This window comes from Propithecus coquereli, unplaced genomic scaffold, assembly GCF_000956105.1.
Source record: "Propithecus coquereli isolate 6110/MARCELLA unplaced genomic scaffold, Pcoq_1.0 Scaffold235, whole genome shotgun sequence".
In the NCBI taxonomy this organism is placed as follows: domain Eukaryota; kingdom Metazoa; phylum Chordata; class Mammalia; order Primates; family Indriidae; genus Propithecus; species Propithecus coquereli.
Genome location: NW_012147897.1, coordinates 2,627,831 through 2,655,767, shown reverse-complemented (window position 1 = coordinate 2,655,767; position 27,937 = coordinate 2,627,831). Strand labels below are relative to the sequence as shown.

The 27,937-nt window shown below is 55.8% G+C and overlaps 2 protein-coding genes across 2 annotated transcripts in view; both read left to right on the top strand.

Annotated features, from left to right (window-relative positions):
• The first annotated feature begins 74 nt into the window (after positions 1 to 74).
• Positions 75 to 23,831, top strand: STARD10 (StAR-related lipid transfer (START) domain containing 10). Its single transcript, XM_012645703.1, has 7 exons — positions 75 to 329; positions 724 to 1,043; positions 19,760 to 19,907; positions 20,517 to 20,620; positions 21,249 to 21,366; positions 23,112 to 23,164; positions 23,411 to 23,831. Exons 2-7 carry the CDS (start codon positions 837 to 839, stop codon positions 23,654 to 23,656), a joined length of 876 nt encoding a protein of 291 aa, XP_012501157.1. The 5' UTR covers positions 75 to 329; positions 724 to 836; the 3' UTR covers positions 23,657 to 23,831.
• A 1,908-nt stretch (positions 23,832 to 25,739) lies between these two features.
• ARAP1 (ArfGAP with RhoGAP domain, ankyrin repeat and PH domain 1) overlaps positions 25,740 to 27,937 on the top strand; it is a 61,498-nt gene continuing 59,300 nt past the window's right edge. The window contains exon 1 of the mRNA XM_012645694.1: positions 25,740 to 25,785. The gene's annotated coding sequence lies outside the window, so the exon portion shown is untranslated. The remainder of the gene's footprint in view (positions 25,786 to 27,937) is intronic.

The following is a 27,937-nucleotide window of genomic DNA, read 5'->3' as shown; positions in this document are numbered from 1 at the left end:
GGCCAGGTCCCCTCCCGGGGCGTGGGGGCGGGCGCTAGGACCCTGCGGGGCGTGGCGGGGCGGGGCTCCGAGCTCCGTCAGCTTTACCTCCGCAGCCTGGAAAATACCGAGCCGAGGAGAGCGGAGCCCCCGGAGCCCCCGAGCCTAGCCGGGAGGGGGCGCCCGGGGCGGGGGCCACGGGGCGGGGCCGGGCGGCAGGACCCACTGCTCCTCCCCCCAGACCCCCCGCGCGGCCCCCGGTCGTCCGGGCAGCGGCGGCAGCGGCAGCTGCAGCGGCGGAGGCGCTCGCACCCCAGCCCCGGCGGGCCCCGGCGGAGCAGCGGGCACAGGTGAGCGGCCCGGCCGGGCGGACGCCCCACCCCGCCCCCACCACTCGCCCCGCGCGCGCATCCCGCGCCGGCGCCGCTGCCGAGTTAGTTGAGCAGGTCCGGCCACCGCTGCGCGGGGCCCTTGCCAGACCGCCTGACACCTCTGGTCCCGGCCATCCCCTGGGTCCCGACGGGCTCCCGCGGGCAACCCGCACCCGATACGCAGTCCCCACGCTGGCCCCAGGGAAGTCTGGGGTCGCTCCTTGGGAGGTGGCCCCATGACTGTCCTGTGCCGTTCCACTCTCAGCTGGGGGCTGGCCCCTGCCTATCTTGAGCTCTCCACCTGCCCAGGACCCCGAACAGCCCCACCCGCGCCCCCAGCGCACTGATTCCTGTCCCCAAACCGGTCTTGCAGGTCCCAGGAAGGCGGCGTCAGCATCTGCAACCGCGTCGACGTTGTCAGAACCTCCGCGAAGGACCCAGGACAGCGGGACTAGGACCAGGGCCCTGGGCCTCCCCACCCCCCCCATGGAGAAGCCAGCGGCCTCAACAGAGCCCCAGGGGCCTAGGCCAGCCCTGGGCCGTGAGAGTGTCCAGGTGCCGGACGACCAGGACTTCCGCAGCTTCCGGTCAGAGTGTGAGGCCGAGGTGGGCTGGAACCTGACCTACAGCAAGGCTGGCGTGTCTGTGTGGGTGCAGGCTGTGGAGATGGATCGGACTCTGCACAAGATCAAGGTAGGGCTGCCCTGCTACACCTGCAGCTTCCATTGCACCATTACTGCCTCTCACAGGAGCCTTCCGGTCCTCTCTCTGGGCCACAGACACCTGGTTGTGCACCTGGGCCCAAAAAGTCTCCCACCAGGAACCAGGAGGAGGCACAGCCGGCTGGGCCAAGCCCACATCACACAGATGGGCCAACAGAGGCCTGGAGAGGGGGGTGTGACTCACTCTGGCTCACTTGCTGGAAACCCAGGCTTCTGCCTGCCCCTGGCTGCCCCAGGGAGGTGGGCTGCTGCCAGGCCCATCTCGGAGAGTGGCCTCCCTCAGGGACCCCATGAAGCGCCCCCCTAATCCCAGGCAGGAGACTGGGCCCTTCTCTCCCTGATTCCTGGTTCTCTCAGCCTGAACTGGGTCTCCTTTCCAACTCTCTGCACCCTGGGGTATGAGGACTGACTCCTTCCTGCCTGATGCCCTGCTCTGGCTCTTTCCCTTCCTTCCCTGGCTGCTCCCAGTCTCCTGCAGGGACTCACACTGGCACATCCTGAAGGCTGTGGGCTGGGGGAGGGGGAGCCTGGGGTCAAGGAAAGCCAGTGCAGAGGGCAGTTGCAGGCACATCAGCCACTCACAGCCACCTCCCCCACTCCTCACCACTCCATAATTCTCCTCTCTTTGCTGCGCAGGGAAGGCTGGGGGTTTGGGATGAACCCACCATGAACCCACCTCCCCCATGGCACTAGATGGGCCAGAGGCTGGTGAAGACTCTAGTCTAGGGGCCTCAGTAGCTGCCCCCAATGCATCTGGCGTTGCTGTGAGTGCCACATTTCCAGGATGGGTAGGTCCCCCTTTACTGGGCTCCTGGCAGTAGGCTGTGCCCTTCACCTCCCTTTCCCTAGACTTTTTCTCCCTTCTCCTGACACATTCCTGTTGCAGGGGCCAGGGCACTGGACTCAAAGACCCACTCTCCCCTTCCTGCCTGGGACCTGGTCTCAGACCCAGCTTGGGCATCTTGGCCACACATCGGGGCCTGAAGTGGTTGACCTTTCCCCTCTGACCCTGTGCCTTTCTGCCTCCCTTTGTCGTAATCACTTACAGCTTTGTCCATCTGTCCACACATGGTTTTCTGGCTCTCCCTTTCTGCCTTCTCTTCTCCCCTCAGTGACTCTACTGCACCCTGGCCATCTGACCGTCTCTCTCCCTCGGGGTTTCCGTGTGTGTCTCCCTCTCTGGGATTCTCTGCCCAGGACTGAGGACCCTGACCGTGTCTGAGCCTGAGGAGCAGGGAAAGGGGTGGGCAGCTGGTATGTCTCAGCTTGGTACCCCCTGAGGGCAGGGGCAGGTCCTTTCCTCCTTTTATCCCCAGCATCCAACACAGAGCAGGGATGTTGGCTGAAGGAAGGAGGAAAGAAGGAACAAAGGAACAAATTGAAAAGTGAGCGAGGTAGTTTCAGGGGAGCCTGACTGTGACCTGGGAAAAGCTTGAGGCAGGCAATGAGCAGTTTGAGGTGGGGCATGTACTTTCCCCATGGAGCTGGCTCTCTGGAGGGAGCGGGGAGGAGGTCTGAACTGAGGCCAGTACTCCCACCCTCTGTGTCAACAGGGCGGAGCTGCCTCCTCCATCTGGCTTGGTTAATGAATAAACCCAGCCTACCCCAGGACTAGGAGTTGGCAGGTCCGAGTCTGGGGGCCAGAGGCACAGCAGACTACTCGTGGCCAGATCAGACTTGTCAGGTGGCCTTCCTTGGGGATGGCAGGGACTTGGAAAACTGGAGCAATGTAGGCTTCTTGGCAGGGCATACACCCTCCCTGGCAGCCAGAACCCTGACCTTCCTTCCCTCTCAGACTGAGCAGAGGTTGGAGGTGCCAAAGAGCCCTTCATAATCGCTGTTTCATTACACTGCCCCTCACCCCTGGGGTACAGGTGAGAGTACTGAGGCCCAGAGAAGGGCAGGGACCTGCCCAGGGTCACACAGCCAAGTCCCAGCAGAGCTAGGCCCAGAACCCAGATCTCCAGCCTCCTAGCCTAGCCCTTCTGTCTTACTTTTCTCCTCATGCTGCCCCTCAGCTCTGATCCCCACAATGGAGAGAAGGTGGGGACAGGAGGTGAGCAGAGCCCAGGCCCAGCGAAGAGACTGGGACCTTGGTTATGGGCATCCCATGGGGCCAGCCCTCAACTCCTGATTCTCTCAGCATAGCCAGATGGAGCTCTGGGACATGCGCAGAGGCCTCTGAGTTTCCCATCCCCAGGACTCCAGGACTCCCAGGTTCCATGCAGCTACTCCCATTTCTGATGATAAGAGCCCTGCTCTGCTCAAGCATTCCTCTCCATCATCTCATTTACCCTCAGGCCAGTCTTGGACAGTAGTAAGCTGTCTCCATGTTACAGACAAAGAAACTGAGGCTGAGAGAGGTAATGTCATTTGCCTAAGGTCATGTAGCAGCCAGAGCAGGAGAGGAACCCAGGTCAGCCTGGCTCCAGAGCCCCTGCCCCTCTCTGTGCAGGCTCATATTGTTAGTCTACACAGTGGCCTTTAACCCCATCAATAACTCTTTGAAGGACTGAGGGACATGGTGTTCTCATCATCCCATTCTTGTTTGATGAGAGAGCCAAGGGCCACAAAGGGGTGTGGTTTGTCAAGGTCACACAGCAGGTCTGAAACCAGAGTTCCCAGGGATGATTGGGTCACTCCAGGAGGCTAGGGCTCAACTGCAGGTGTTTGTTCAGCTTCTGCCCCCTTCCCCTGTCCTCTCTCCTGCCCCGGCCTGTTCTGGGCCTGTCCCCAGAGCAGGGAAAGCCAGCTGCCTGCTGGACATGCCCTGTGTGCCTGATCCCAGAGTGGGGGCGAGGCTCCACCTATCTTGTCTATCTGATTGATTTCCTCCTCCTCATCTCCCTTCCCCCTTCCCCTGTGTCCAGAGGTCCCTGGAAGCCACCATGGCTGTGGGCCCAGCAGTCGGAGCCAGACCAAAGGGAAGGGGCTGTTGAAGGGCCCCCTTCACCCTTTCCCTCCTCCCTCCCTCCTGGCCTCCAGCCTTGCCTGGCCCCAGGCCTGCACTGTGCTCCAGGTCCTGGAGAGAGGCAGACACCACCTCCCGAGAACTCAGCCCTGTCCCAAAGACAGATGCTGAACATGGATCCTGGGTACAAGGCAGAAGGCAGCTCGGAGTGTGAACCGAGGTCTCCCAGTGCCGAGGCTTCCCCACAGCATCCGTAGTGGTGTGAGACAGACCAGGAGGTTCTGCCTGTCATTCCACCAGGGCCAGCCGGGGTCCAGTCCTGGCTATGGTGCTTTCTTGCTATGTGTGTGACCTTAGGCACATCCCTGCCTCTCTCTGGGGTGCTTGTACATCTGTGCCATTGAGCCCTCTTGGCTCCAAGAGCCTCTGAACTCAGAACCTGGGCTGGGGCCTGTGGGAAGAGGTAAGAGGTAAGGAGCAGACGGACAGACAGCAAAAGACCTGCTCAGCCCTGCTCTGCCCTGAGTGCTTATGTGCTCCGGTTCTCCTGATATCTGCTGCATGAGAGACAGCGGAGGAGACCTGGACCCTTCCTCAGAGGTTTCCAGGCTCTAGTGGAGAGAGGACAGGCAATTCCTGGTGACCTCCTGCCTATTGCACAGGCAGCCCAGGGGCAGGAGTGAGGCCTGTGAGAGCCTGCGCCTGCAACAGGAGTGGGCTGGGTGGGCAGGGGCCTCCAGGGGCTTGGTGCTGGAGCAGGTGTGGGTGATCTCTTGGGGAGTGTGGCTGAGAACCCGAAGCTCCTCTGGCCACAGGAAGCTGGGCTGTGGTGACCTGTCTCCTCTTACTTCCTATCCCCCAACTTCTCTCCTTCCCCTTTGGAGAAAGCTCCAGTGGCCCTCGCAGCCCTGTCTCACGGTCCACCTGCCCCCACACCACAGGCCCCTGGGTTCCAAGCTCCCCAGCCTGTGCTCAAGTCTGCTGCCTTCAGTAGCCATCCTCCCGCTGTGACATGAGGGATGGCTCGGGGATCTCCAAGGGCCCTTCTCACTCTTAACAGTCTCTGGGACTCAAATGGGTCATGGGGAAGGTGGGGTGGGGACAGGCCAGGTGCTTTCTTTATGTCTGAGTCTTCACTATTGCCCTGTGGGGTAGGTCTCATTAACCCCATCAAGCAGCTGTGGAAACAGGCTCAGGGCAGGGAATTAATTGCACAAGGCCAAACAGCTGGAAATGGCTGCAGCTGGATCAGAACCCAGGCCCTTGGCTCACCAAGGCTGAGATCCCCCTACTCCCTTAGACCTGGTTGTTAGCACTGTTGGGCCCTTGGGTGTCCCTGTGCTGTGTCACTGTGAGAGGGCACCCTGGAGGGGACCCAGCTGGGCAAGAGCCAGTCCTTGCTATGTGACCTTGGGAGTCACTTCACCTTTGTGGGTCAGTCTTTTTGTCTGTGGTGGCAAGGGTGGGAGTTAATCTGGTTTTAGGGCCTTGGACTGTAAGGTTCTGGCTTGGCCTCTGGACCCCTGGGGCTTATTTTCCCCATGTTTATGGGAAGCTGCTGGGCAGGTGGTTTGTAGAGGCCATCCTAACCTTAGGCCTGGCTGGGGGAGACTGCGCTGGACACAGAGTAAGGGCGAGCGCTAAGGCCTTGTCGGTCTGTGCCATCAGAAAGGTCCCTACATCGAGGGTTAGGCCCAGACCTGGCTGGCTCTAGCTCTGACTTGGCCTGGGGGCAACTGGAAGAAGCAGCTCCAGGGTTGGCCTCAGGGGACAGGCTCCCAGTGAGTGTGACCCCAGGTAGTCAGTGTCTGGATGTTGGGGTCGGGGAGCTCAGAGAAGGGGAGGGTCAGAGGTGGCTGGAGGTGTTAGGGAAGTCTTCTTGGGCAAGGTGCCTGGGTTGTGTTGAGGACGTAGAAGAGAGAACACAGGAGCCAGAGTCCTGGCTGTGTGGCTGTGGGCAAGGTGCCCTGCCTAGGTTTCAGCTTCCTCATCTGTCCCATGTGGATAGTAGTGCTGTCTCGCCTGTCTTTGGATTCTTCATTCATTCATTCATTCATTTATCCGCTCATTCAGTGAACATCCACTGATAGCTTCTCTCTGCCTGGCCCTGCACTGGAGGTGGGCGTAGAGAGGATAGTCAAACTCAAGCCCTGTTGGAAAGGAGCTCCCAGTTGGGTGCTGAGACAGATACTTATCACGGGAGCTGAGGAAACCCAGAGAGGGCATCCAAATCAGCCTTGGGGGTCAGGGAAGGCTTCATAGAGGAGGAATTCTCAGGTGATCCCTTTGGAATTGGGTAGAGAAGGAAGATTGCAAGCTTGATAGCATTCCATACAGAGGAATGAGGCCGGCGCCCAGAGGCAGGTAACAGGGTAGTGCATGTGGAGAATTGTAGGTGATGGTTCAGTATGGGCTTGGAACTCAAGGGGCTGGAGGTGATTAGAGAGCTAGACCAAGGCCCGAGGCTGGGGGAGGGTTCTAGATGAGGGGGCTGATAAGAGGGTGCTGCTGTTGTGTTTGTCTGGACAGAGGTGCCGATGCCCTACACTAAAGGTGTTGTGGGGAATGGACAAGGGATCAAATCCAGAGGGATTTAGGAGGGATAATGGATGGGACACGGTGGTTAGAGCATAACTCTTTGCAGTGTGCAAGATGGCATGGATGTACAGCCCCCTTGGCGCCTGCCCTCAGCAGGCCGAGGAACCCCTAATGAGTGGGAGTGGAGTGGAGGGGTGTCTTTAGTCTGTGTCCCCGCTGGGACTCAAGGAGCCCTCAGCCCAGGCTGGCTCTGTGCCATCCACACCCAGCTCCCCAGCCTCTGTCTTTTAAACTTTAACGAGCCCCAGCTCAGTTTCCAGCCGAGAGTCTTTAAAGTTTCAGAAGATGAGAGAAAGGAGGGAGTCCTGGAGACAGATGGGTTTTCTTTCTTCCCCTGCATCTCCACGCCTGGCTGGGCTGCCTGGAGCCAGGGCTGTGGGCTCCATGACCTCTGCAGGGCCCTGGGGCCTTGGCTGGGCTGCTCCAGCTTGTTCCTAAGGAGCTGGTGGCCGCTGGCCTGGGCTACTCCTCTTTTCCCTAACCTGGGCAGATGATCATGCTCTTGCAACAGGTGAGGGGAAAGCAGCTCAGACCAGGTGCCAGGCTTGAGAAGTCCCCACCCCTCGCGGTGCCTCTCTTGATCCCTTCTGCTGCTTGTGCTGGCCTTGATGCTCTGGGGCCCCTCGGAAACATGAGAAGTGGAGGGTCCCATGCCAAATGCAGACTCCTCTCCCCTGTCATTACAGAGAGCCTGGGGCAGGTGGCACAGGGCAGCTGGAGCTGTTCCCTGGGACTTTAGTATAACCATTCCTTCCTGCCCCTCAGCCTGGGCTCCCTGAAGGCAGGGACTTGCCACTCTGATGTTTCTCTGGGCTCCTGTGTCCTGGGGCAGGTGAACAGTGTCTGCACATATGTACTGCCTCCCCCACCCCATGGGAGGTAGGGGAACTACCGCCTCCGGTCTCCCTGTGGTGCCCGAGCCATTTAATCTCATCCTTTGGGTTACAAGCCACCACCCCCAACCGCTCCTGGTTCCCTGGGATCCCCTCCACCATTTCCTGGACTCCCTCTCTGTCTTTAGACTCTTCTAGATAGCTTGGGACCTGGTATTGGGCCAGGGAGGTGATGAGTCTTGAAGCAGAGGCCCAATAGCCAGAGAGGGTGGAGTTCCCTTGTGTGTCTTCAACATGCATGCATTCATTCATTTACTGAGCACATACTACACTTATTGAGCACATACTACACATTTACTGAGCACATACTACATTTATTGAGCGCATACTACACATTTACTGAGCACATACTACATACCAAATATTGTGCTCTATCCAGGAAATTAGTGGCAAACCACACAGATCAGACTCTGCTGTCACGGAATTTATATATCCTGAGAGGTGACAAGCAAAACAGAAGCAAACAACTAAGATACCAGGTGATGGCTGGGCGTTAGGAGGACGGAATAGTGTGATGCGGTTGAGGATTCTGTGTCTGGGCCCTTGTGTGTGGGGCTGCATTGTGGGTGACAGTTTGTGTGATATGGCCCTTAGTTGTGTGGACCGTGAGCCCCTCACAGTCCTTCCCTGTCTCCCCGCTTCCTGCCCAGGTGACAGCCCTGGAGCAGGCACTAACAGGGGTCAGTAAATGTGTGTTGAATGTATGTGCGTGTGCCTGCAGTTGTGTCTGTGCCCCTGAGTGTGAGACTCTGTGTGTGTTTCTGTGTCTGGCGTTACTCTGTGTGTGTGAGTCACACCCCCTCACTGCAGAAGCAGAGTTGTCTCTGATCCAATTATGTCTCCTCAGCTGTCTCCTGGCAGCTCTCACCCCCGGCTCAGCTCTGGCTCTGCTGTGGTTTTCCCCTTGTGAAGCTTCCTGTCCTCGCTTCTGGGCCTATCTCTGGTTCTCAAGGTCTCCCCTTTGGGGTGCATTTTCTACCCCATCTCTGTTCCCCTCTCCCTCAGTGGTTACTGCCTCTGTCCTTAATTAACATCTCTACTTGTCTCTTTTTATCCATTTTTTTCCCTGTGCAGTTATTTATTCATTCAACAAACCTCTTCTCATGCCTCCCACCCCCTCTTCTGCCAGCCACTGTGCTGGTGCTAGGGACCTGGAGATGGATCAGACCTGGGCCCTGCCCTCAAAAGATTCAAGGCCTAATGGGGAGACAGATGAGACAGTGAGACAGTGACAGCCCTTAGTGGGAAGTGCTGGGACGGAGATTAATACTTAGGCTGAGGGGCCAGTGAGTGGCAGCATTGTGGGGGGAAGGCGAGGGGCCTTCCCCAGGAAGTGGTGTTTGGGTGGGGCTTGGGGGCCCAGCAGGAGTGAGGCACCAAGCCGAGAAGGTCTTGGTGAGTCCCTCAGTGAGGTGGGCTCCCCAGGGGCAGGGGTGCAGGGCTGAGGGTGAGGAAGAGTAGAGGTGGAGCCAGGGTGGGGAGGAGCCCTCCAGGATGCAGAGGAGCCAGGAGACCAGAGAAGAGGCTATGGCTATGGGATGGTGAGGCTGCCTGGGTTGGTGAAGAGGGGCTGCCGGGAAGGTCATGGCTGAGTAGAATCCAAGGGGCAGAGTTGGCTGCAGGGAGAGCATGAGAGCATAGGGGCAAGTCAGAACCATGCCCAGGTTCCAGGCACAGGAGGCAGGGGGAGTGGGCACCGGGTGAAGATACCATGACCGCACTGGCCATGGCGAGTGTGAGAGCCCGAGGGCGGTCCAGGGGGTGATGCCCAGGAGGCGGTTGAAGATAAAGTCTGGCGTTTTACTGGGGAGCTTCAGGGCATCAGTCCACGGTGGTCCCTGAAGCCCTGGGAGGTGTTTTTCCTCTTTGTCTTTGTCTGTCTTGATGTCTGTGTGTCAATCTTGGCCCCTGCCTTGTCTCACTGGTCTCTGCCCACACCCTCCCTTTTCTTCTGGGCCTGCCTATGCTCTGCCTCTCTTTCTCAGCTCTTCCTGCTCAGTCTTCCCCCTGCTCCCCCAGGACGGGTGTGCCCAGCCGCAGAGCAGGTCAGCCCCCGAGATGTCCGAGCAGGACTGCTGCAGGGCTGGGGGGTGCAGGACGGCTGCTAGAGCCTAGGGGAGGGGAAGGGCGTCAGAGCAGGGATGAGTCACTCATCCTGGATAGAGAGCAGCTGAGAGGTCTCAGCTCCGTCTGCACAGGGAGCTCCCATGAGGGGGCATGGCAGCACCTCATTCCCCACCACACGCTCCAGTGAGGGGAGGCATTGTTGGGAGAAGATGGGTTGGAGGTAGCTACTGCCAGGTGCCTTCCGCTTCAAAGGAGGGGGCCACAGGGGTTGTCTGGTCGTTTTGCCAGGGGAAATACCAAGCCCAAAGATGGGGGAAAGAGACCTTGCATTGGGCTCACACCACATGTACTCTCCCTGCCTTTCCAGCTCTCCCGACTCCAGCTGAGCCAGCCCCAACACCCCTCCCGACTCCACAACCCCCAAAAGCCCCAACCCCTTGCATGGACCCCTCAGGGACAGTCCTCATCTGGCCAGGCACCGGCCCCTCTGGAATTCCTTGAGTCCTACGTAGAACAGAGCCTGATGAATGAACAGGGAGCACTCTCAGGGATGGACTTTGGATCACACCAGGTTCCAGGATGATTCCTCCACTTCACTTTTCTGAGCCACCTTTTACCGGGAAGCATGAACTTCCCTCCTAGGTAATCGAAAGGATGGAAACAGGTGATTCTGGGACCTGACACAGAGCTGGCACACCATTAATATTTGCAGAATGAATGAATGGCTAGATAAACGAACGGTTTGAGGCACCCAAGGGACAGCACTGTTTCCCACCTCCATCCTTGTTCAGTAGGTCACCTCATGGCACCACATGAGCCCTCTCCTTCCCCCAGCCAGTCCAGGCCGTTTCTAGTTCCCAGACTGGTGCCATCACCCCTGCTAGGACCCTCATGCTCGTCCTTGACATCTGGGTGCCGTCTGCTCTCCTGGTCATCCTTCAGGGCTCAGCTTAGGTGCCCCTCCCTGCACCTGCATGTCTGGCTTTCCTCTGTCCCTGTCATTGCCTGTGCCCATCACCCCCAGCCCAAGTCCCTCCCAGCCCCGGGTGGAGCTCGGGGGCATGGAAGCCCAGCCAGACGACTTGCAGCATTTCCATGTTAACTCAGATCGGCGTGGGCCGCCGTGGGCCCTGGCTCAGCTGAGTCCAGGCTTTCAGGTCCAGGGAACATGGACTTCAGGGTTCTGGACAACACTTTTAAATTAGGGGGGGGGAAAGTGTGGTTTTATATATTGTATAAGCTATATTGTAGCACCAGTAACAAGAATCCAAAAATGAAAAATAAATAAAAAACCACCCAAAGCCTCGGTTCCCTAAGTAAAACTTTCCCTTAGTTCCTTCCGGCTCTCACTCAGAGATGTAGATAATTGACACATAGTTTAAACCATGGCACAGGTACTAGTCTGTACCTGTTTTGTTCATGTAACATTGCATCTGTAGAATTTTCTCATATTGCTACAGAATCATTAATTCACAAACTCTTCTGGCAGCTGCTCACTGCCAGGCCTGCTCTGGGTTCTGAGGGTGCAGACCCGGCTCAGCCGCTGGCCCTGCCCAGGGGACCCCCCTCAGTGGTTGTGCCGTAATTGTTAGGGTGACATGTATTTCTTAACCAACCAGGCCTGCTATTGGTGCTGTTCCAGATTGTTTTCCAATATAATTTGCTAGTTACAAATGCAATAATATACTCATGAATATTATAATAGAACTTTTTATTTTATATTTTTTCCTGAGTATACATTTCTAGTCTTGAGGTTCTGGGAACTGAATCGAAAGACATGGCGCAGTGGCTCATGCTTGCAGTCCCAGCCCTTTGCGGGTCCAAGGTGGGAGCAATACTTGAGGCCTGGAGTTCAAGACCCGCCTGGGCAACTTAGTGAGACCTCATCTCTACAAAAAAAAAACCAAAAAACAAAAAAAAAACTAGCTGGGTGTGGTGGTGCACACACGTAGTCCCAGCTACTTGGGAGGCTCAGGCAGGAGGATCCCTTGAGCCCAGGAGTTTAAGGTTGCAGTGAGCTGTGATGACAACACTGCACTCCAACCCAGGCAACAGAGTAAGAAAAAAAAGAAATACACATTTTTATGACTTTTAAAATATTTGCCAAATTGCTTTGCAGAAGAGTGGAACCAGTTTTTACTGCCACTTACTGTGTAATGGTTTTACCACATCCTCATAAGCAGTGGTTATTTTACATATTTTTGCTAAGTCACTGAGTAGAAATTGGTATCTCAGTACAATTTAAATTTACTTTTCTTTGACTGTCAGACCTGTTAAAGATCTTAAGGCAAGTCTCAGAATTTCCCTGAAACTGTCTGTTGGTATTTTTGACACCCTGTACCCCTTTACTCCTTTTTGAGAGGCTAATGGCAGAAGTATTAATTGTCCTCAAGTTTCATAGAGATTTACAAGAGTCCAGGGGTTTTCACGACTACATTTCTTTCTGAATTACACGGAAGCACTGAGGGTCACAGGCCTAGGCCACAGCATTCTGAAAGTCAGAGAAACTCATACAGGCACAGCCTCTTTGTTGGCTCACCGGTCCACCCCTCTGTTTGAGCAGCAGCTCTTTACTGAGCACTTGCTGTATGCCAGGTCCTGTGCCAGGCACAGGGAATGCCGAGATACACAAGGGCCACAGCACTGCGGGCAAATTAACGCATTCCAGTGTGTGCCCATGAGGGAGGTGCTGGGGTGCAGGACAGGGCAGGCTGCCTGGACGGGTAGGGGACAGCCAGGCTGACGTCTGAAGACATGATAGGAAAGGAACCAGTGAGGGGAAGTCCCGGGAAAGCATTCTGGGCAGACCTGGAGGAGGAACTGCCTCAGCACCCCTCATGGCAGGACTGATCAGACAGGCCTCTCTTCCCGCCTCTCTTCCCCATCCCTCATGTCGGTGCCCTGCAGCAGCTTTTGATATTTTTTGGCGGGGTGGATAAGGGAAAGGGTCTTGGGGGTCTGCATCCTTGGGGCCCCAGAAACTCAGAGCAATGCTGGCCCCTGGGGCCTTTGGGAGGGGGAGGGGAGAGGGCCCTGGGAGGAGAAGTGGGGAGCCTCGGACCTGCTGTGTGCCACGGGGCCAGTCTCTGGCTCTCTCAGAGCCTCCTCCTGATCCCACGTGGCGAGGGTGGAGGAGTGGATCTGTGCAGGGCCCTGGTGTGAGAGGGCCACCCACCCCTTCCCTGTGCAGCCACCTTGTGGAGGGATCTTGGCATTTTTTTTTTTTTCTCAACTTTGTTCCTTGTTGTCCGTGAGTATCCTATCCTTGAGGGATTAGCAGGAGGGTGCTCCCTTGGGCAGGGCCTGAGAAATCAGGGAAAGTTGCCGGGGCCTGGGGCTGGAGGAAGGGCAGCTGCTGCCTAGGGCATTGTGTACAAATCTCAGTTAATCCTCACAGCACTGCTCTGGGGGGAGGATTACCCCTGCTGGCAGATGAAGATAGTGGGGCTCAGAGCTCCGGTCCTTTGCCCAAGCCAGGGCCACGCAGCAGAACATGGCAAGGCAAAGGCCTGTCTGACACAGACGGCCCAGAGCTGCTGTGTGAACTGTGAGCCTGTGGAGTCCCTCGGGGTCTGTGGGGCAGTGCAGTGGCCGAAGGATTCTCAGAGAGGGCTTCCAGGTACAGAGCCCCAGCACTGGGTTTCAGAACATCTGGAGCTTGATTTAGGAACTTTGTTCAGAGGAAGAATATGTGAGCTCCGCCTCCCTGATCAGCAAGCCCTTCAGAGTCCAGTGAGCGCTGCATGACAACCACCAACTATTAATAACTAAGACATCCTCCAGTTGCCAGTGTGTTTTGTTTTAGCTGGGCCAGTCCTGCCCCTTGATGAAGGTAGCAGAAAGTCCTGCCACTTTGGGGTCAGTCATACCTAGGCTCTGGTTCTCTGGCCTACTGCTCTTAGCTTTGTGCCTTTGGCCAAGCATTGTACCTCTCTGGGCCTCAGTTTCAGCATCTGTAAAATGGGGGTGATAATTCCCACTGGGGTGTTGGGAGGGTAAGTGGCAACGTCTGCAAAGGATGCAGCCCCTGGAAGCTGGCAGAGGTGGTTTGACCTAAATTTCAGCCCTCGTGGGGTCCCTGGTCCAGGTGTTTCTGTCTCCTTTGTGAGGTGATGAATTGGCTAGTGATTTGGAGCACATGGTGATGGTCATTGAGGTTGGGCTGTTTTCGATTTGATACTTTGTGCCCCACCCCAATCAGGAGCTCTTCCTCTTATTTGAATATGGTTCTGTTGGGAATGGGTGATTTTTGCTTAACAGTTATTCGCTTTACAAAACTGCCTGCTGAAATGCAATGTTTTGAGAAGTTAGCACAGCATGTGGGACATTTCAGAGTCCAAATGAACCCCTTACCCTTCCCTGGGCCTCAGTTTCCCCAGTAGTGACCTGAAGAGTAGTGATTGAGATCATTTCCTGGGTTCCTAGGACTTTGGGATAATCTGTGTGCCCCACATGTCCCATGGGCAAGGATATTAGAGCCCTGCTATGTGAGGTCTTGGAGGGAGGGCTAGCCTTGGGTCTACCTGCCTGTGTGTCTGTTTACTTGTAACTGCCCGGGCCTTTGGCTCTCAAGGCCAGGACACAGCCCTATGGAGGGGACTGACTTCCATTCCCATCTCAGGTCAGCCATCTCCCTGGGTCCTGGGAGATACTGTGACCCCTTCCTCCAGTAGAGAGTCCGCCTTCTCATGCTGAGCGCTGGCAAGGCATCCCAGAGCACACAGGGCAAGGGGGTGGGAGAGAGGTTGAGGGATAGAGTGAGTCAGCTTGGGCCTTGGACCCTGCTCTGTGCTTACTTGTTTAAGCCTCCAGGCTGCAATGCCCTGCCCTGCCCTTCAGTGGCTCAGTACCTTATCCTTTTGAGCTCAGTCTCCCTTGGCCTCTGCAGTGCTGGTGCATCCCGCTGTTAGTCCCGCTCATTCTTTCTTGCGACTTTGTGTCCCTGTCCCTTACCACTTTACTTGCCCTGCCCTACTGCAGGGCATCTTTGGGGCAGGGCTCAGGTCTGGTTCACTCCGGTTCCCCACTGCCCAGTTGCACAGAGCAGGCTTCAGAAAGTGGTGAATGGGAGAACCGAAGGGCAGGGTGGGGAACAGGCTCAGGCAACAGAGGTGCCCAGGGCACAAAATATTCGGAGTTACGTGTAAATGCAGCCCAGCCCTGGACGCATGGAAGGGTGCATGGCAGCTTGTGGAAGGCTGCTGGAGTAATAACAGCTACTATTTTTTGAGCATTTAGTATGTGCTGGGCATATTACATGCATTATCTCATTTAATCACAACATCCCCATGAGATAGGTACCGTTATTTTTCACAGGAGGAAACAAAAGCTCCTAAGAGTTTAATCTCATGCCCAAGAGGAAGAGCTGGGATTGGAAGCCAGGATTGCCGGCCCAGAGCCTGCACGGGTCTCCCCCAATGGGCTTCCTTGCTTGCCTAGTCCCTTCTGACTGTGGCTCTGGGGGACTTGGGGTGCCGGGAGGGCAGTGCTGGTCCCAGGGCAATGCCAGTTCTCCACCTCAAGAACTTGACAGGGCTTGGAGAGAGCGGAGTACCAGGGACACAGCCTGTGGTTTCTCTGACATCACTTGTTCCCTCCTGGCCTCAGTTTCCTGAGCTGTCAAATGGCTGATGTAGGCTCCCTGCTGTCACCATACTTTGAGGCCTTGAAGCCCAGCATGGCTCCTTGGCAGAGCAACCCCCCATCAGTTCCGGTTTCCAGGAGGATCTCTGGGGGACCATCCTGATGACCAACTGAGATGACTGACTCACACACAGCCCAGTGGCTGTAGGTTCCCGTGACCGGCCTGCCTACCAGGTGCTCTCCAGTGACTCAACCCTACCCCACCACCTGTCCCTCCCAAAGCCTCTTAGAATTACACCTTGTGGGGTGTGGCGGGGTATGGCCGCCACCTTCCTTTGTAGTCTTCGCAGGAACAAAGCCCAGGAACAAAGCTGGATGTAATTTCCCCTGTTGGCGCAAGGGCTGCCTCCTGGAGGCTGTGGAAAGGGCAAGAGCCAGGCCAGGCTGGGGACACCTGTGGACACTTGCCTGACCCGGCCACTGGCCTGCCTCAGTTTCCTCTCCTCCATTGCCACAGCCAGGGTTCTCAACCTCTGGGCAGGGGCCTTCCTGCTGGATTTCCTCCGCAGGAGTCTGCCATCAGCCTGGAAAGCTTTGGTTTCCCTCTTTATCTTAAGGTGCTCTGCAGAGTTTACACTCGACTGGGCACCTGGTCTCCGCCCACCACCCACTGTCTCAGAGGTGGGCTTTGGGCTCTGGAAGTCTCTGGAAGGAGGAAATGCAGTGTCAGCCCCTTCCCAGTGTGCATCCACCTGCGGATGCAGCCGAGCCCTGGGGGCACTGGGGCTGGCAGTCCCAGGTTGGATTCTAACCTACCAAGCAGAGTTTTGTTGTTACTGCCCCTGCATACACTTGCTGTCCAGGATAACATGTTGAGGACTTGCAAAGCCAAACCAGCTTCCAAACTTAGATTTAGAGGAATTCTGCTTTCCTCCAAAGCCACAATTGAGTGTTCCTTGATGGCGAAGAGTACAGGCAGATCCAGTTTTGAGTCTCTGCTCTGCTGCTTTCTGCTGTATGATCTGGGCAATTTGCTTAATCTCCTGAGCTTCAGTTTTCCATTTTGCAGCACAGGAATGAAAACAGCGCCCACGCTGTGAGTTTGGGGTGAAGAGCGAGCATGTACTGAATGCCCGGAGCAGCACCCGGACCTCCATGCGGCTCTCGATGGAAGGTTGTGCGGATGCTAGCGATGGTGCTGGACCCGGCCTCTGCTGTCTTCTTCAGCCCCCTTCTCACCGTCGCTTCCCTCCCATCACTTTGTTCCCTCACTCACTCACTTAGTCTCCTTCAGTCTGGTATGGTTTCCAGGTCTTTCCTTGATTTTCACGATCCTGACACTTATAGGCCAATTATTTTGTAGAGTGAGACAAACCCTCATGTTGGATTTGTCTGATGTTTCCTTACGATTAGATTTACGTCATGCATCTTTGGCAGAGACAGCACATAAGTGATGCCTGTATGCTTTTTATTGCATCCTTTCAGGCAACACCTGGTTGTAATTTGTCCTATTACTAATGATATTCACTTTGATCACTTGATTAAGGTGGCATCTGCCAGGCTGCTCTGCTATGAAGTTACTCATTTTCTCTTTGTAATTAATAAGCATTTGATGGGAAGTTACTTTGAAACTATGTAAATCCTCCATTCTTCATCAAACATTCTGTTTATTTATTCATACCTGTATATATTCTGATTTCCTATTTTATGCAGTAGAATATAATCTTTTTCTATCATTACTTTAATACACAGCTTGTCCCAGATTTAGTTGGTAGTAGGGTGACCAATTGTCTTAATTTGCCTGGGACTGAGGGGTTTCCCAGGATGCAAGACTTTTAGTGGTAAAACAAGGAAACTTCTGGGTAAACCCTGATAAGTTGGTCCTTCTACTAGTGGGAACCCTTTGAGCTGGCTCCTGTGTCCGCTAGACAAGGTCTCTATCATTCTTTGAGTACTTCTGGCACAGTAAGATGTTCCAGGCTGTCCTTCCTCTGACCCAGCCCTGGAATCACCCATTTCTCCCAGAAGACCTGGAACCAGGGGCCTTTTGAGTACTAGGCTACACCACACCATGGAGACTCAGGCCAGATGGAACCCATTCAGCTGCCCACAGGCCACATACTCTCGCCTGCCTCTGTGCCTTGGCGGCTGTTCTCTCTGCCAGCGCCACTTGGCAAACACCTACCTCCTTCTAAGATCTTCCATGAAGCCTGATCCCCTCCCCACCCCAAGGAGCTCATCTCCTCCTCTTTGTCCCCACTGGGCACTTCAGGACACCTCCCCATTTCCAACTTGGGTTCCTCCCTACACTGGAAGCTTCTCAGGCCTCAGATTCATGTCTGACTCTTCTGGGCTCAGTACCAGGCTGGAACTCGGGGCTGCCAGGTAAATGATTGGATCTAGTCATACCCTTCATGAAGCAGAGAAGCAAACAGGGCAGAGAGGGAGGGCGAATTGTTCAGGGTCACACAGTCTTTGCAGGCTGGAGTCTGTCCTTGAACTTTGGTTTTCTTAATTCTAAAATGGGGTTAATCTCAGAGCACTGCTGTAAGAATAAAAGGAGATAATGCGTATAAAACATTTAGTACAGTACCTGGCACATGGTGAGTGCACCTCTCAGTATTTCTGGGGGACCTTTTAAAAATTTTTTCATTATTGTAGAAGCAGTACTACACACTTACGAAAATTGGAAATACAAGCGAAATGAAAATAAATTGTCACATTCTTATCATTTAGAGATTGCCACTACTAATATCTTAGTAATTGTGCTTCCTGAGCTTTTTCTTTTCTTCTTTTTTTTTTTTGAGACAGAGTCTCACTCTTTTGCCCGGGCTAGAGTGAGTGCCGTGGCATTAGCCTAGCTCACAGCAACCTCAAACTCCTGGGCTCAAGCAATCCTTCTGCCTCAGCCTCCGGAGTAGCTGGGACTACAGGCATGTGCCACCATGCCCGGCTAATTTTTTCTATATATGTTTTTAGTTGTCCAATTAATTTCTTTCTATTTTTGGTAGAGACGGGGGTCTCGCTCTTGCTCAGGCTGGTCTCGAACTCCTGAGCTCAAACAATCCGCCCGCCTCGGCCTCCCAGAGAGCTAGGATTACAGGCGTGAGCCACCGCGCCCGGCCCTTCCTGAGCTTTTTCTATGCATGCTTTTTTTTCCCCAAAAGAGATTATACTGTGCATTCCATTCTGTAACCTGCTTTTTTTAGGCAGCAGTCTCCACTGTTTTGTTTCTGTAAATTTTCAGTGTATCTAATACTCAGACTACATTCACATTTCTCTAGTTGTCCCAAAAACGTTCTTTATAGCTGTTTTGTCCAAATCAGTAGGCAATCCAGAGTCACACTTTACGTATGGTGGTTGTGTCCTATGAGTGTCTCAGTCTAGCCCAGTCTCTTCATCATGACTTTGACCTGTAGAAGAGGCCGGGTGAGTAGCCCTGCAGAATGTCGTACCGTCTAGCTTTGTCTGGTCGTATTCTCATATGGTGTCACCTAGCTTGTTCCTCTGTCCTCTGTATTTTCTGTAAACTGAAGTTATATCCAGGACTTGATGGTGCCTAGAATACCCAGAATACCTAGAATACCTTTATCGGTGCCTCGAATACCCAGCTGGTGTCGGTGTGTCCCTCCCGTGGCACCCCCATCACCCCTGTGTTGCCAAGGCCTATCCCGCGATGAGGGGGAAGGCAATATGACCATCCCTCACATATCCCCTTGTGAGTAGAAAGTGGTATGTGTGGGTGCCCTTGGCACTATCTAAATGTCTGTCTGCTCTGGGAGACCTTTTCAAAGTACATAAGAAAACTTGTCCATTTGCTGAGGGGAACTTGATCTTGAGGGTTGGGCTCTTGGGTGATAAAAAATCAAAGAACAAGGACATTGACTGAGTTCCATCTTGCTGGGTGCAATTCTAGGGAAACCTGGTTCTGTTTTTACTTGCTTTCCAGACATGTGATCTGGGTTAAATCCCAGCTCTGCTACTTACCAGCTAGGTGACCTTGGGCAGGTTACTTAACCTCTTTGAGCCTCAAGTTCCTCCTTGGATTTCTTGTCTGGCAGAGTTGTTGGGAGGTGCACTCAGCTGCTTTCTTCCTTAGTTGGAAAGCTCTTGGAGGGAAAGGCTAATAAATAGTAAGAAATCCAAAGATGTTTGTTGAATGAAAAAAAAAAACAAAAAGGAGGACAGGTGGTATGGCCTGGTAATAAGTACCAGAAAGGAAAGAAAGCATCCATTTAGGCCTTTGTTTTTTCATTTATGCTTTCGTTTCATTTAACATGTACCTATACGAGGCTCCACGATGAACCAGCTGGGAGCCTCTGACCATGAGCCGCTCACCAGGGTATGGGAGGGCACAGACATAGAGATTCAGTGTGTGGGAGCCGGGAAGGTCTGACTGGGAAGGCTTCCTGGAGGAGGAGACTGGGATGAGTTGAGGGAGATGGGCTCTGGATACAGGGTTCAGGGGCTGTCTGTCTCCTGGTACAGGTGGCTTCTAGGGGCTTGTGGCAAGAAGTGAATCCACGCTGGCTTCAGAGGCCCCTGGTCCTCCCCACTCTGCTTGTCTGCCTTCTGGTCCCCTGGCCAGGGCTCTGAGCCCTACGTGACCCTGACAACCCATATGTCTGTCTGCAGTGCCGGATGGAGTGCCGCGACGTGCCAGCTGAGACACTCTACGATGTCCTACACGACATTGAGTACCGAAAGAAATGGGACAGCAACGTCATTGAGACTTTCGACATCGCCCGCTTGACGGTCAATGCTGACGTGGGCTATTATTCTTGTGAGCAGGCACAGCGCCCTGATCCCAGCCCCTGGCCTCTGGTCAGGCCTCCCACCGAGCCTCGTCCTCCCACCTTCCCGCCTGTGCTCACTCCCCTGGCCAGGCTGCTCAGAGAGCCGAGTGCTGGGATGTGGGGCTGCCCTCCCTGACGTCCCTGTCTAGTGCTAGACACTTGGGCACACACGCACACACTCACAAACATATATACACTCACATGTTCATGTATATACACTCCACACACATACATACATGTATACAGTTATGTATACAACCCACGGCTACATGCCACATGGTCACAGACACACATTTTCACACACACACTCACAGTCATTCTGTTTCCCCATATATTCACATTCACCTAGACAAACAGGCCAGGCCAGCAAGGTAAGGGCTGTGTGAGGCTGTGAGAAGCAGGGATGGCCAGAGACCATAAGGACAGGGCTCTTCCCTGGTTCCAGCTATGGGACTATGGTCTGGAAGTGGGGTACCTGTTTGGATCAGGGTAGCTGACGGTTAAGTAGGCATCCCTGCGTCTCTGGCCTCTGTCATACCGTGCCTTACAGGCAGGCAGGCCTGTGGTCTGGCTGAACTGTCCCTTGCCCTCCACAGGGAGGTGTCCCAAGCCCCTGAAGAACCGTGATGTCATCACCCTCCGCTCCTGGCTCCCCATGGGCACTGACTACATCATTATGAACTACTCAGTCAAACATCCCGTGAGTCAACCTGCCTTCCCTGCCGAGTGGGCAGGGGAAGGTGCCAGGCAAGGCTGGGCCATGGCTGCCACCATGAATTTCCTGGGACTTTGGGCAGGCATGGGGCCCTTGGGCCCTTAGTGTCCTTCCTGTACAGTGACGAGAGCTCCCTGTGGATCTCAAGCAGATCAGAAGAGGGCAGTGCAGCCATCTCTGTGGTGAGGGGGTGGGATGGGTTGATTTTGGCTGGTTGGGCTCTGGGACAGGGCTGGCCCAGGAAAGGGGGGAGCAAAGGGTAAGAGGCAGGGTCCTCTGGCCCCCCTGAGGCTGGGCCGCCTTGCTTTCCCTGGGCAGGAATGACAGGCAGGTGTGGCTGGCCTGGGCAAGGGTGAGTGTGTGAGTCTCTGGGTGCCTGTGTGTGCTCATGAGCCCTGACCCCACACTGGTGGCTTTCCTGAGGGGAGCAAGGAAAGCCTCAAGAGAGGTAGGATCACCTAGTCTGATTCTTCCCTTTCTCTTCACCCAGAATCAGGCCCGGCCTGGAATAGACACCAGGGGATGTGAACTCTGTGTGTGTGTGTGTGCACTCCCAAAGACATCCCCATTGCCCCCACCCTGAGTCTTACCTCCCTGTACCTTCCATCCCCAGAAATACCCACCTCGGAAAGACTTGGTCCGAGCTGTGTCCATCCAGACCGGCTACCTCATCCAGAGCACGGGGCCCAAGAGCTGCGTCATCACCTACCTGGCCCAGGTGGACCCCAAAGGTGAGGGCTTGGCCCTGGAAGCCTATTATGGGATCCTTCCCTATACCACAGGGGATGGGGCTTGATCTACTTAGGGATCCAGAAGGGCATCTGTTAGGAGCTGTTTTGTATTTTGGGGTAGCTTCATCCAAAGCCTTGTTTGAGCCAAGGTTTGAGACTTTACATGCTTGGAAAAGAATGGGCCACGGTGGTAGCCATGGCTGTACTGAGGAAGCCTGAAGCTCTCTTCCTGGGCTCGGACATCCCCGTGCTCTGACTTGCTCCCTGCTCGCTGGCTGCTCCCACTCTGCCCTGCTGGCGCCCATCCTCGGCCTGTCCTAGAGGCCTGGGTTGTCCAGGCCTCAGTCCTCTCTCCCTTGGGAGGGCTCAGCCACTCCCATGGCTTCAGTGGCAGCTGACCACATATCTCTCTGCTGAGATCCAGATCCATGTGGCCGTCAGCCCCCTGGACATCTCCCTCAGGATGTCTTCTAGGCCCTGAGACTCACTGTGTCCAATGGTGGACTCACCATCTTTCCTCCTGACCTGCCCCTTCTCCTAAGTCTCTGCCTTCCTGCCAAGAACCTGTGGTCATCTGGGGCCACTCTCTCTTGCTCAGCTCCCAAATCCAGTCACTGATTCTTATTGATTCTACCTCCTAAATAGCTCGTGAATCTCCGTTTCTCTCCGTGCTCAGCCACGTTGTCTGTCTATACCAGCTCCCAGAGAAATTTTTCTCAAGTACTTATTTCCTCATGGCTCTCATCTGCTTCAAATTCTGCTGTGACTCTCCATTGCCAAAAGATTAAAGTCTAAGCCCCTACCCAGGTTCCCTGGTCCCTCCTCACACCTTATACCTTCACACCTCCCTGTCCAGGCAGTCCTTTCCTGCAGCCTAGATACACCTTCCCTCCCCTACTTGTCCCTCCAGGGCTGCTGCAGATGTCACCTCCCTTATCCCTGGTACCCAGGGGAATCACTGGCCCCCAATCACTGGCCCCCTGCTCTGTGGGCCCATTCCCCTCTCCATAACACTTGGCACACTATTGGGCCCCCTGACAGTGAGTTCCTTTCTGGGTCCCCAGGGCTAGCCCAGGGAGGACGGGTGTCACAGTGAATGTGGAGTGAACGAGTGAGTGAGTGAGTGAATGACTAGAGGATGAGTAAGCCTTGAGCATCTTTGCCTGGGAATGCTCCAAGCCCCCGAGGACACAGGGGCCCAGACCCAGGGCTCCCCCTGGCACCTCATTGAGTGTGTTGGGTGTCAGAGGTGGAACAGACACTTGGGAATGAGACAGGGTGGGAACTGGGCTGTGGATTCCAGATCAGGCCAGGATGGGGTGTTCAGCTAGAGGCCTATGTAGTCAGGGATGGGGGGCTTGGAAGGACAGGCGGGGGAGGGGCTGAGCATCAGGGCTTCAGGTAGAGGGGTTAGCTATGATAAGGGATGTCAGTGTGAGTAGAGGGAGGTGGCAGGCTGGTGCTTGGTGGGTCAGAATTTTCAACCCATGTGTAGCCTGCGGTCAGCTAGGTCCCTGTGGTTTTCTTCCATGCTGTCCTTTGGGGCTCAGCAGAGGGAGAAGGGGGAATAGAGTTGAGCCTGAGGTCTGAGGTGGAAGGACTGAGGATGAAGTCTGGTAGGACTTTCCTCACATACCCCTCTTCCCATGGAGTGGCAGAGGGAGGGGACTGGGGTGTGTGTATGGTGGGAGCTGGGTCCCTGAGGTTGCTTCCTCCCTTTTACTACCCTTTCCTTGTCCTCGTAGGCTCTTTACCCAAGTGGGTGGTGAATAAATCTTCTCAGTTCCTGGCTCCCAAGGTGAGTGGCCTTGGGACTTTGTGGGATATGGAGGGTGGGGAGAGGACTCTGGGATGAGGGGGTGGAGTCAGAGATGGAGACAGGGGCTCGGGGGTGGGGTTAGGGCTGAAGGGCGGAGTTATGAAACTGAAGCCATAGTCAGGATATTGGGGCTGAGCTGCTGGAGGGCGCGGGAGGCGAGGTGGGGGAGACCTCCTCCGCCCGTGGCCACCCTCTGATGCCGCGGGGCGGGTCGGCGGCCCGCAGGCCATGAAGAAGATGTACAAGGCGTGCGTCAAGTACCCTGAGTGGAAGCAGAAGCATCAGCCTCACTTCAAGCCGTGGCTGCACCCGGAGCAGAGCCCGTTGCCAAGCCTGGCGCTGTCGGAGCTATCTGTGCAGCATGCGGACTCGCTGGAGAACATCGATGAGAGCGCGGTGGCCGAGAGCCGGGAGGAGCGCGTGGGTGGCGCTGGCGGCGAGGGCAGCGACGACGACACCTCGCTCACCTGAGCGTGGCACTGCTGCAAGGACCCAGACAGAACCTGGGCGGAGACCTGGGGCAGCGGATCCTCCAGCACTTTCTCCCCTCCCCGACCCCCGCGCCTCATGGGGGCGCTGGGCTCGGGCCCAAGCAGGCGCTGCCCCCTGGCTGGACACAGCCCCAATAAATGATCCCACAGCCTCAGCTGGCTCATCACTGTGCCTGCTTCCCACCTGCCAGGGCACCGCCACTGCCCTGGTCCCCTGGTTCTACAGTTAATTTTGTTAATGTTATTGCCTGACCTTTGATCCTTCAGCCTTCTCCACATTTCCCCATGGGGGGCGGGGACGGGTTGTTACCCCTCTTCTCGTCCATAGTCTGTTCCGTTCTTTCAGTCTGTTCGTTAGTTCATTCTTCATCCATCCACTTGTCCTTGTTGCACGTTTTTGCCATTCACACCAGGCTATTTGGTTACCTTTCACTACTCTAAGGGAAGGAGCAGGTCTGGCCAGAGGCCCTGGTCAGGGGTCAGAGGGCAGGTTCTACTGTGTGATCTTAGGCCTTGCAAGCCCCTTGGGTCCAACCTATGAACTGGGGCCTTGACACTCCCCTGTTGTCAGAGAAGGGAGGGGGAGGGGCCCCTGGGGCCTCAGAGCTGAGGTTGGGGCAGCATGTCCTGGAGGAGGGAGCTCAGGGCTGTAGTTGGAGGGACCAGGCTTTGTGATTCATGCCCTTCCTAGGTCACGTTGAAAACCTCAGGACTGTGTTAACAGAAATGGTGCCCTCTCATCCTGTGTTCCACCTGGTTTTCTGAGGTCTAGAGGGCTGGCTGGGTCTGCCTTGTTCTCTGTGGCCGCCAGGTGCCGTCTGTTGCCAGGTTCAGAGGAGGGTCCTGAGCTCTGCTCCTCTCCAGTGTTTTCTCCCTATATAAATGAACTTAGGGCCTGGAAGTTTGTCCCCAAGGTCTGGCTCTGTTCTCTCCTCCCAGAAAGCTCCTTGCCTTGGCCCTGCCAGTAGAAGACACAGTCTATGCAGTCCACTCTTTCCCAGAGGGACAGGGTAAATGGCCAGTGGGGGGTGGCCAGGAGATTTTATAACTCAACAAGACAGGTTCCGATCTCATCTTTGTCCAATACTGGCTTTGTAACTTTGGGCAAGCTCTGGAACTTCTTGGAGCTTCATTTCCCTACTCTATAACCTAGGGTGACAATTTTTGTCTTCAGAGAGTAAGGACTGAGATAAAAGGAATAAATTGCCCAGCACTGGGCCTGGCATGTAGGAGGGGCTCAAATTAATGACACTTTCCTTTTCTCGAGGTAAACCCCCATGCCCACCCTGGTGAGAGCTGTCCTTCCAAATATTCCCTTTATGCATATGGAGAAATAGAAGCCCAGAGAAGTTATGGTCTCTGGCTTGGCTGGCCCCAGAGGTGACCCTGGATACAGGACCCAGAAATACCTGCCACGCCTGGGGCCCTCATCTGTGTATGTGCTGGGAGGATGGGTGAGAATCTCCCCTTCTCTAGGCTGGGTGCTGGGATCCTCGGGAGGTATGACTGACTAGGACTCTTCCCCAGCACCTTGCGTTTGGGATATGTGGCGCCCAGGAAGAGAAGTGGGATACCCTTGAAGAATGTGGTGGGGGAAGGACTTCTTGTAGGGAAGGGAGAGTCAGGGACCACAGTTGTCTGGACTACAACTGCCCCCATCACCCTAGGGGTGGGGGTGGGTGGGGGTGCGTGGGGCTTACCCCTCTCAAGGGAAAGACTCACCAGAAGAGGTGTGGCGAGCGGCAGGGAGACTCGGGGAGAGATGGAGACTCAGCGCGCGGGGCGATGGGGTGGACTTGAGCCTTAGGAGACCGGAGGACGTGCGAGCAGCGAGACGAGGTGGAGAGAGACACACTGATCGACCGGTCGGGCAGGCGGGTCAGGCTAGCGGACTCGAGGACTGCGATTAGGCGGAGGGGCGGGGCCAGGGGGCGGGGGCGGGTCCCGGTCCCTGCCCGCCCTTCCCTCCCCAGGGCGTCACGTGGGGCGGGCGGAAGCGCTCGGTGGGGTGGGCGCGCCTGGCCGGTTGCTGGGAATTGGCTGGGGAGGCTTGAGTTGGCGGCGGCGCCGGGACACCTGGTCCCCGCGTGGAGTCTTCGCTCAAAACAGGTCAGTGCGGCTGCCGGGGCCTCCCGGTCCGCAGTCCCCTCGCCAGATGTGTCCTGCAGTTTCCCCATTCTGCAGAGGGGAACGCCGGGGCCGCGCGGTGACTCCGCGCCGGGAGCCTACTTCCCCAGGTCTTCTTGACGGTTTTCCTGCCTGGTAATAGTGCTGGGGGTCGCCTCCTGAGGATGAGCGGTTGGACTAGAGACGGTAGGGAGGAGGGTGAACCAGCGGGACACGGGCTCCCAGGCTCCGGAACCAGCCCGCCCTCGGGTTCCTTGGTTTTCCCATCAGTGAAATGACGGCTTCCCCATCGTTGAGCCCCGAGACTGCTACACTTCTGCAGATCCGTATGATCCTATGCCCTGGACCTGGGGCTCCAGTCACCTTGGGCAGGCTACTTCCGGTCTCTGAGCCTCAATTCCCCACCAGTAAATGAGGGCACGGCTTCCCAAGAGCCCCTACCTGGCCCAATTGCTGAAAAAGGAGGTGTGTGTTCACTGAATGGGGTCAAGCTGGGAGTGGGTGGTTGGGACTGGAGAGTGGAGAGAGAAGTCTTGGAGTGCAGTCTGCAGGGAGGGCACGGGGTGGGTGTTTGGTCCCAGATCTCCAGGGGTGGTTTTTGGTGCTGGGCAACTCTGGTCATCACAGTACGGCTTCTGCCATATGCACTCCCTTGCCCCAAATCCCATGTCCTGGGGAGCCTTCCCTGATCCCCAGACTAAGTGGGAGGAGAAGTCTTCAGGGCCAGATATGTGGGTGTACTCTAGGAAGGATTTACTGCCTGTTGGGTCCCAGGCTCCCAGACTGAGACACTCATGATGCCTGTCCTTGGAGAGCACCCAGTGCCCAGGCTGGGGGAGACCACCCAGCAAGATCATTACAGGGTAGAAGGAGCCCAGCAGAGCCACGAAGACAGGTGTGGACAGGTGCAGGCCCAGGGAGGAGGAGATGACTGGAATGGGTCTTGGCGGTTACGTGGCAGTTTAAGGATAGGGGCCGTCCAAGGCGGGCATGGCTTGTGCAAAGGTGGGAACTTGGATGGTGTGTTTGAGGAATGGCAGGAAGATGGGTGTGTCTGGAGGGGTAGCAGGGGCAGGGGTGTAGAGAGAACTCATCCTTGTGTCCCATGCCTGGGGGACCCTCCTTCCCCATTGGTTACTTGCTCATTGGGGTAGGTTAGGAGGAGGGTGTCCCAGGCAGAGTACTGATGACTGGTGAGGTGGAGTGGACAGAGGCCACCGGGGCATGATTACCCCAGGCTTTGTTTGGCGTTCAGGCCTCCCCACTGGGCCCCAGCCTATGCCCTCACTACCCAGGCTCCAGCCATGCTTATCCCGGCGTCATGTCTCAGCCTTTTGTGCAGATGGCTTGTATCCCTTCCCCCGCTCCCAAGAAGTTTTCTCCCCATCCAAATCTGCAGGTCCTTTGGGACTTCGGCTTTCGGAGGTAGGCTGCTTATTGCCCATCATTCCTGTCCGGCCCTTTACTCCTGTGTAGTGGCACAGCTTAGGAAGGGTCTCCTTGGAGCTGTGTGGGGAAGGGGCCTGCAGAGCCATAGGGCTGATTGGGACCTGGGGCCCAGAGTCCTTGTGCAGCACACAGCCACTGTGTGACTCTGCAAACCCCCAAACTCCTCAGAACCTCTATTTCCCCATCTGCAAGATGGGGTGATCAGCTCTGGCCTCATGCCCCGAAGAGAGACTCTGCTGGGGGAAGAATCAGGCCTATCTGAATCCAAGTCCTGCCCCTAGCATTGAGCATTTGAATGAAGGAAAGGGAGAACCCAGAGGAAGGGGTCAGTTCCGAGGGGTGGGGGGCTTCTGAGAGTGCTGAGAGCTAGTGGTAGACCAAGCCTAGAGCATTGGCTGCAGTGGGGGAGTCCCCTCTGCTCTCCGGGGCCCTCTTTCCTTCCCACCCTATTCTCCCTTGGCTGAGCTCAAAGCCAACCGCCAATGCCCAAACAAGTGGCCTCTGTTTCCAGGGGCGGGGGAGGGGAGGCGGCCCTGGGCTCCAGTCCCGTCTGTCCAGCACTGACCCTGGCCCCCACCCCTCGCTCTGGGTCTTAACCCTTGGGGGCCTGGACTGGGCCCTGGGCTGCTTGAGGGCTGGCGCCCCCTGCCCACCAGCTATACCTCTACCCTGCCTCAGGCTCCCA

Bases quoted from the DNA above. Each gene is read 5' to 3' on its own strand.
- STARD10 (XM_012645703.1), top strand. From the start codon at position 837: ATGGAGAAGCCAGCGGCCTCAACAGAGCCCCAGGGGCCTAGGCCAGCC. The intron at 1,044-19,759 runs GTAGGGCTGCCC...GTCTGTCTGCAG, and splicing joins GGACTCTGCACAAGATCAAG to TGCCGGATGGAGTGCCGCGA. The intron at 21,367-23,111 runs GTGAGGGCTTGG...TTGTCCTCGTAG, and splicing joins GGCCCAGGTGGACCCCAAAG to GCTCTTTACCCAAGTGGGTG.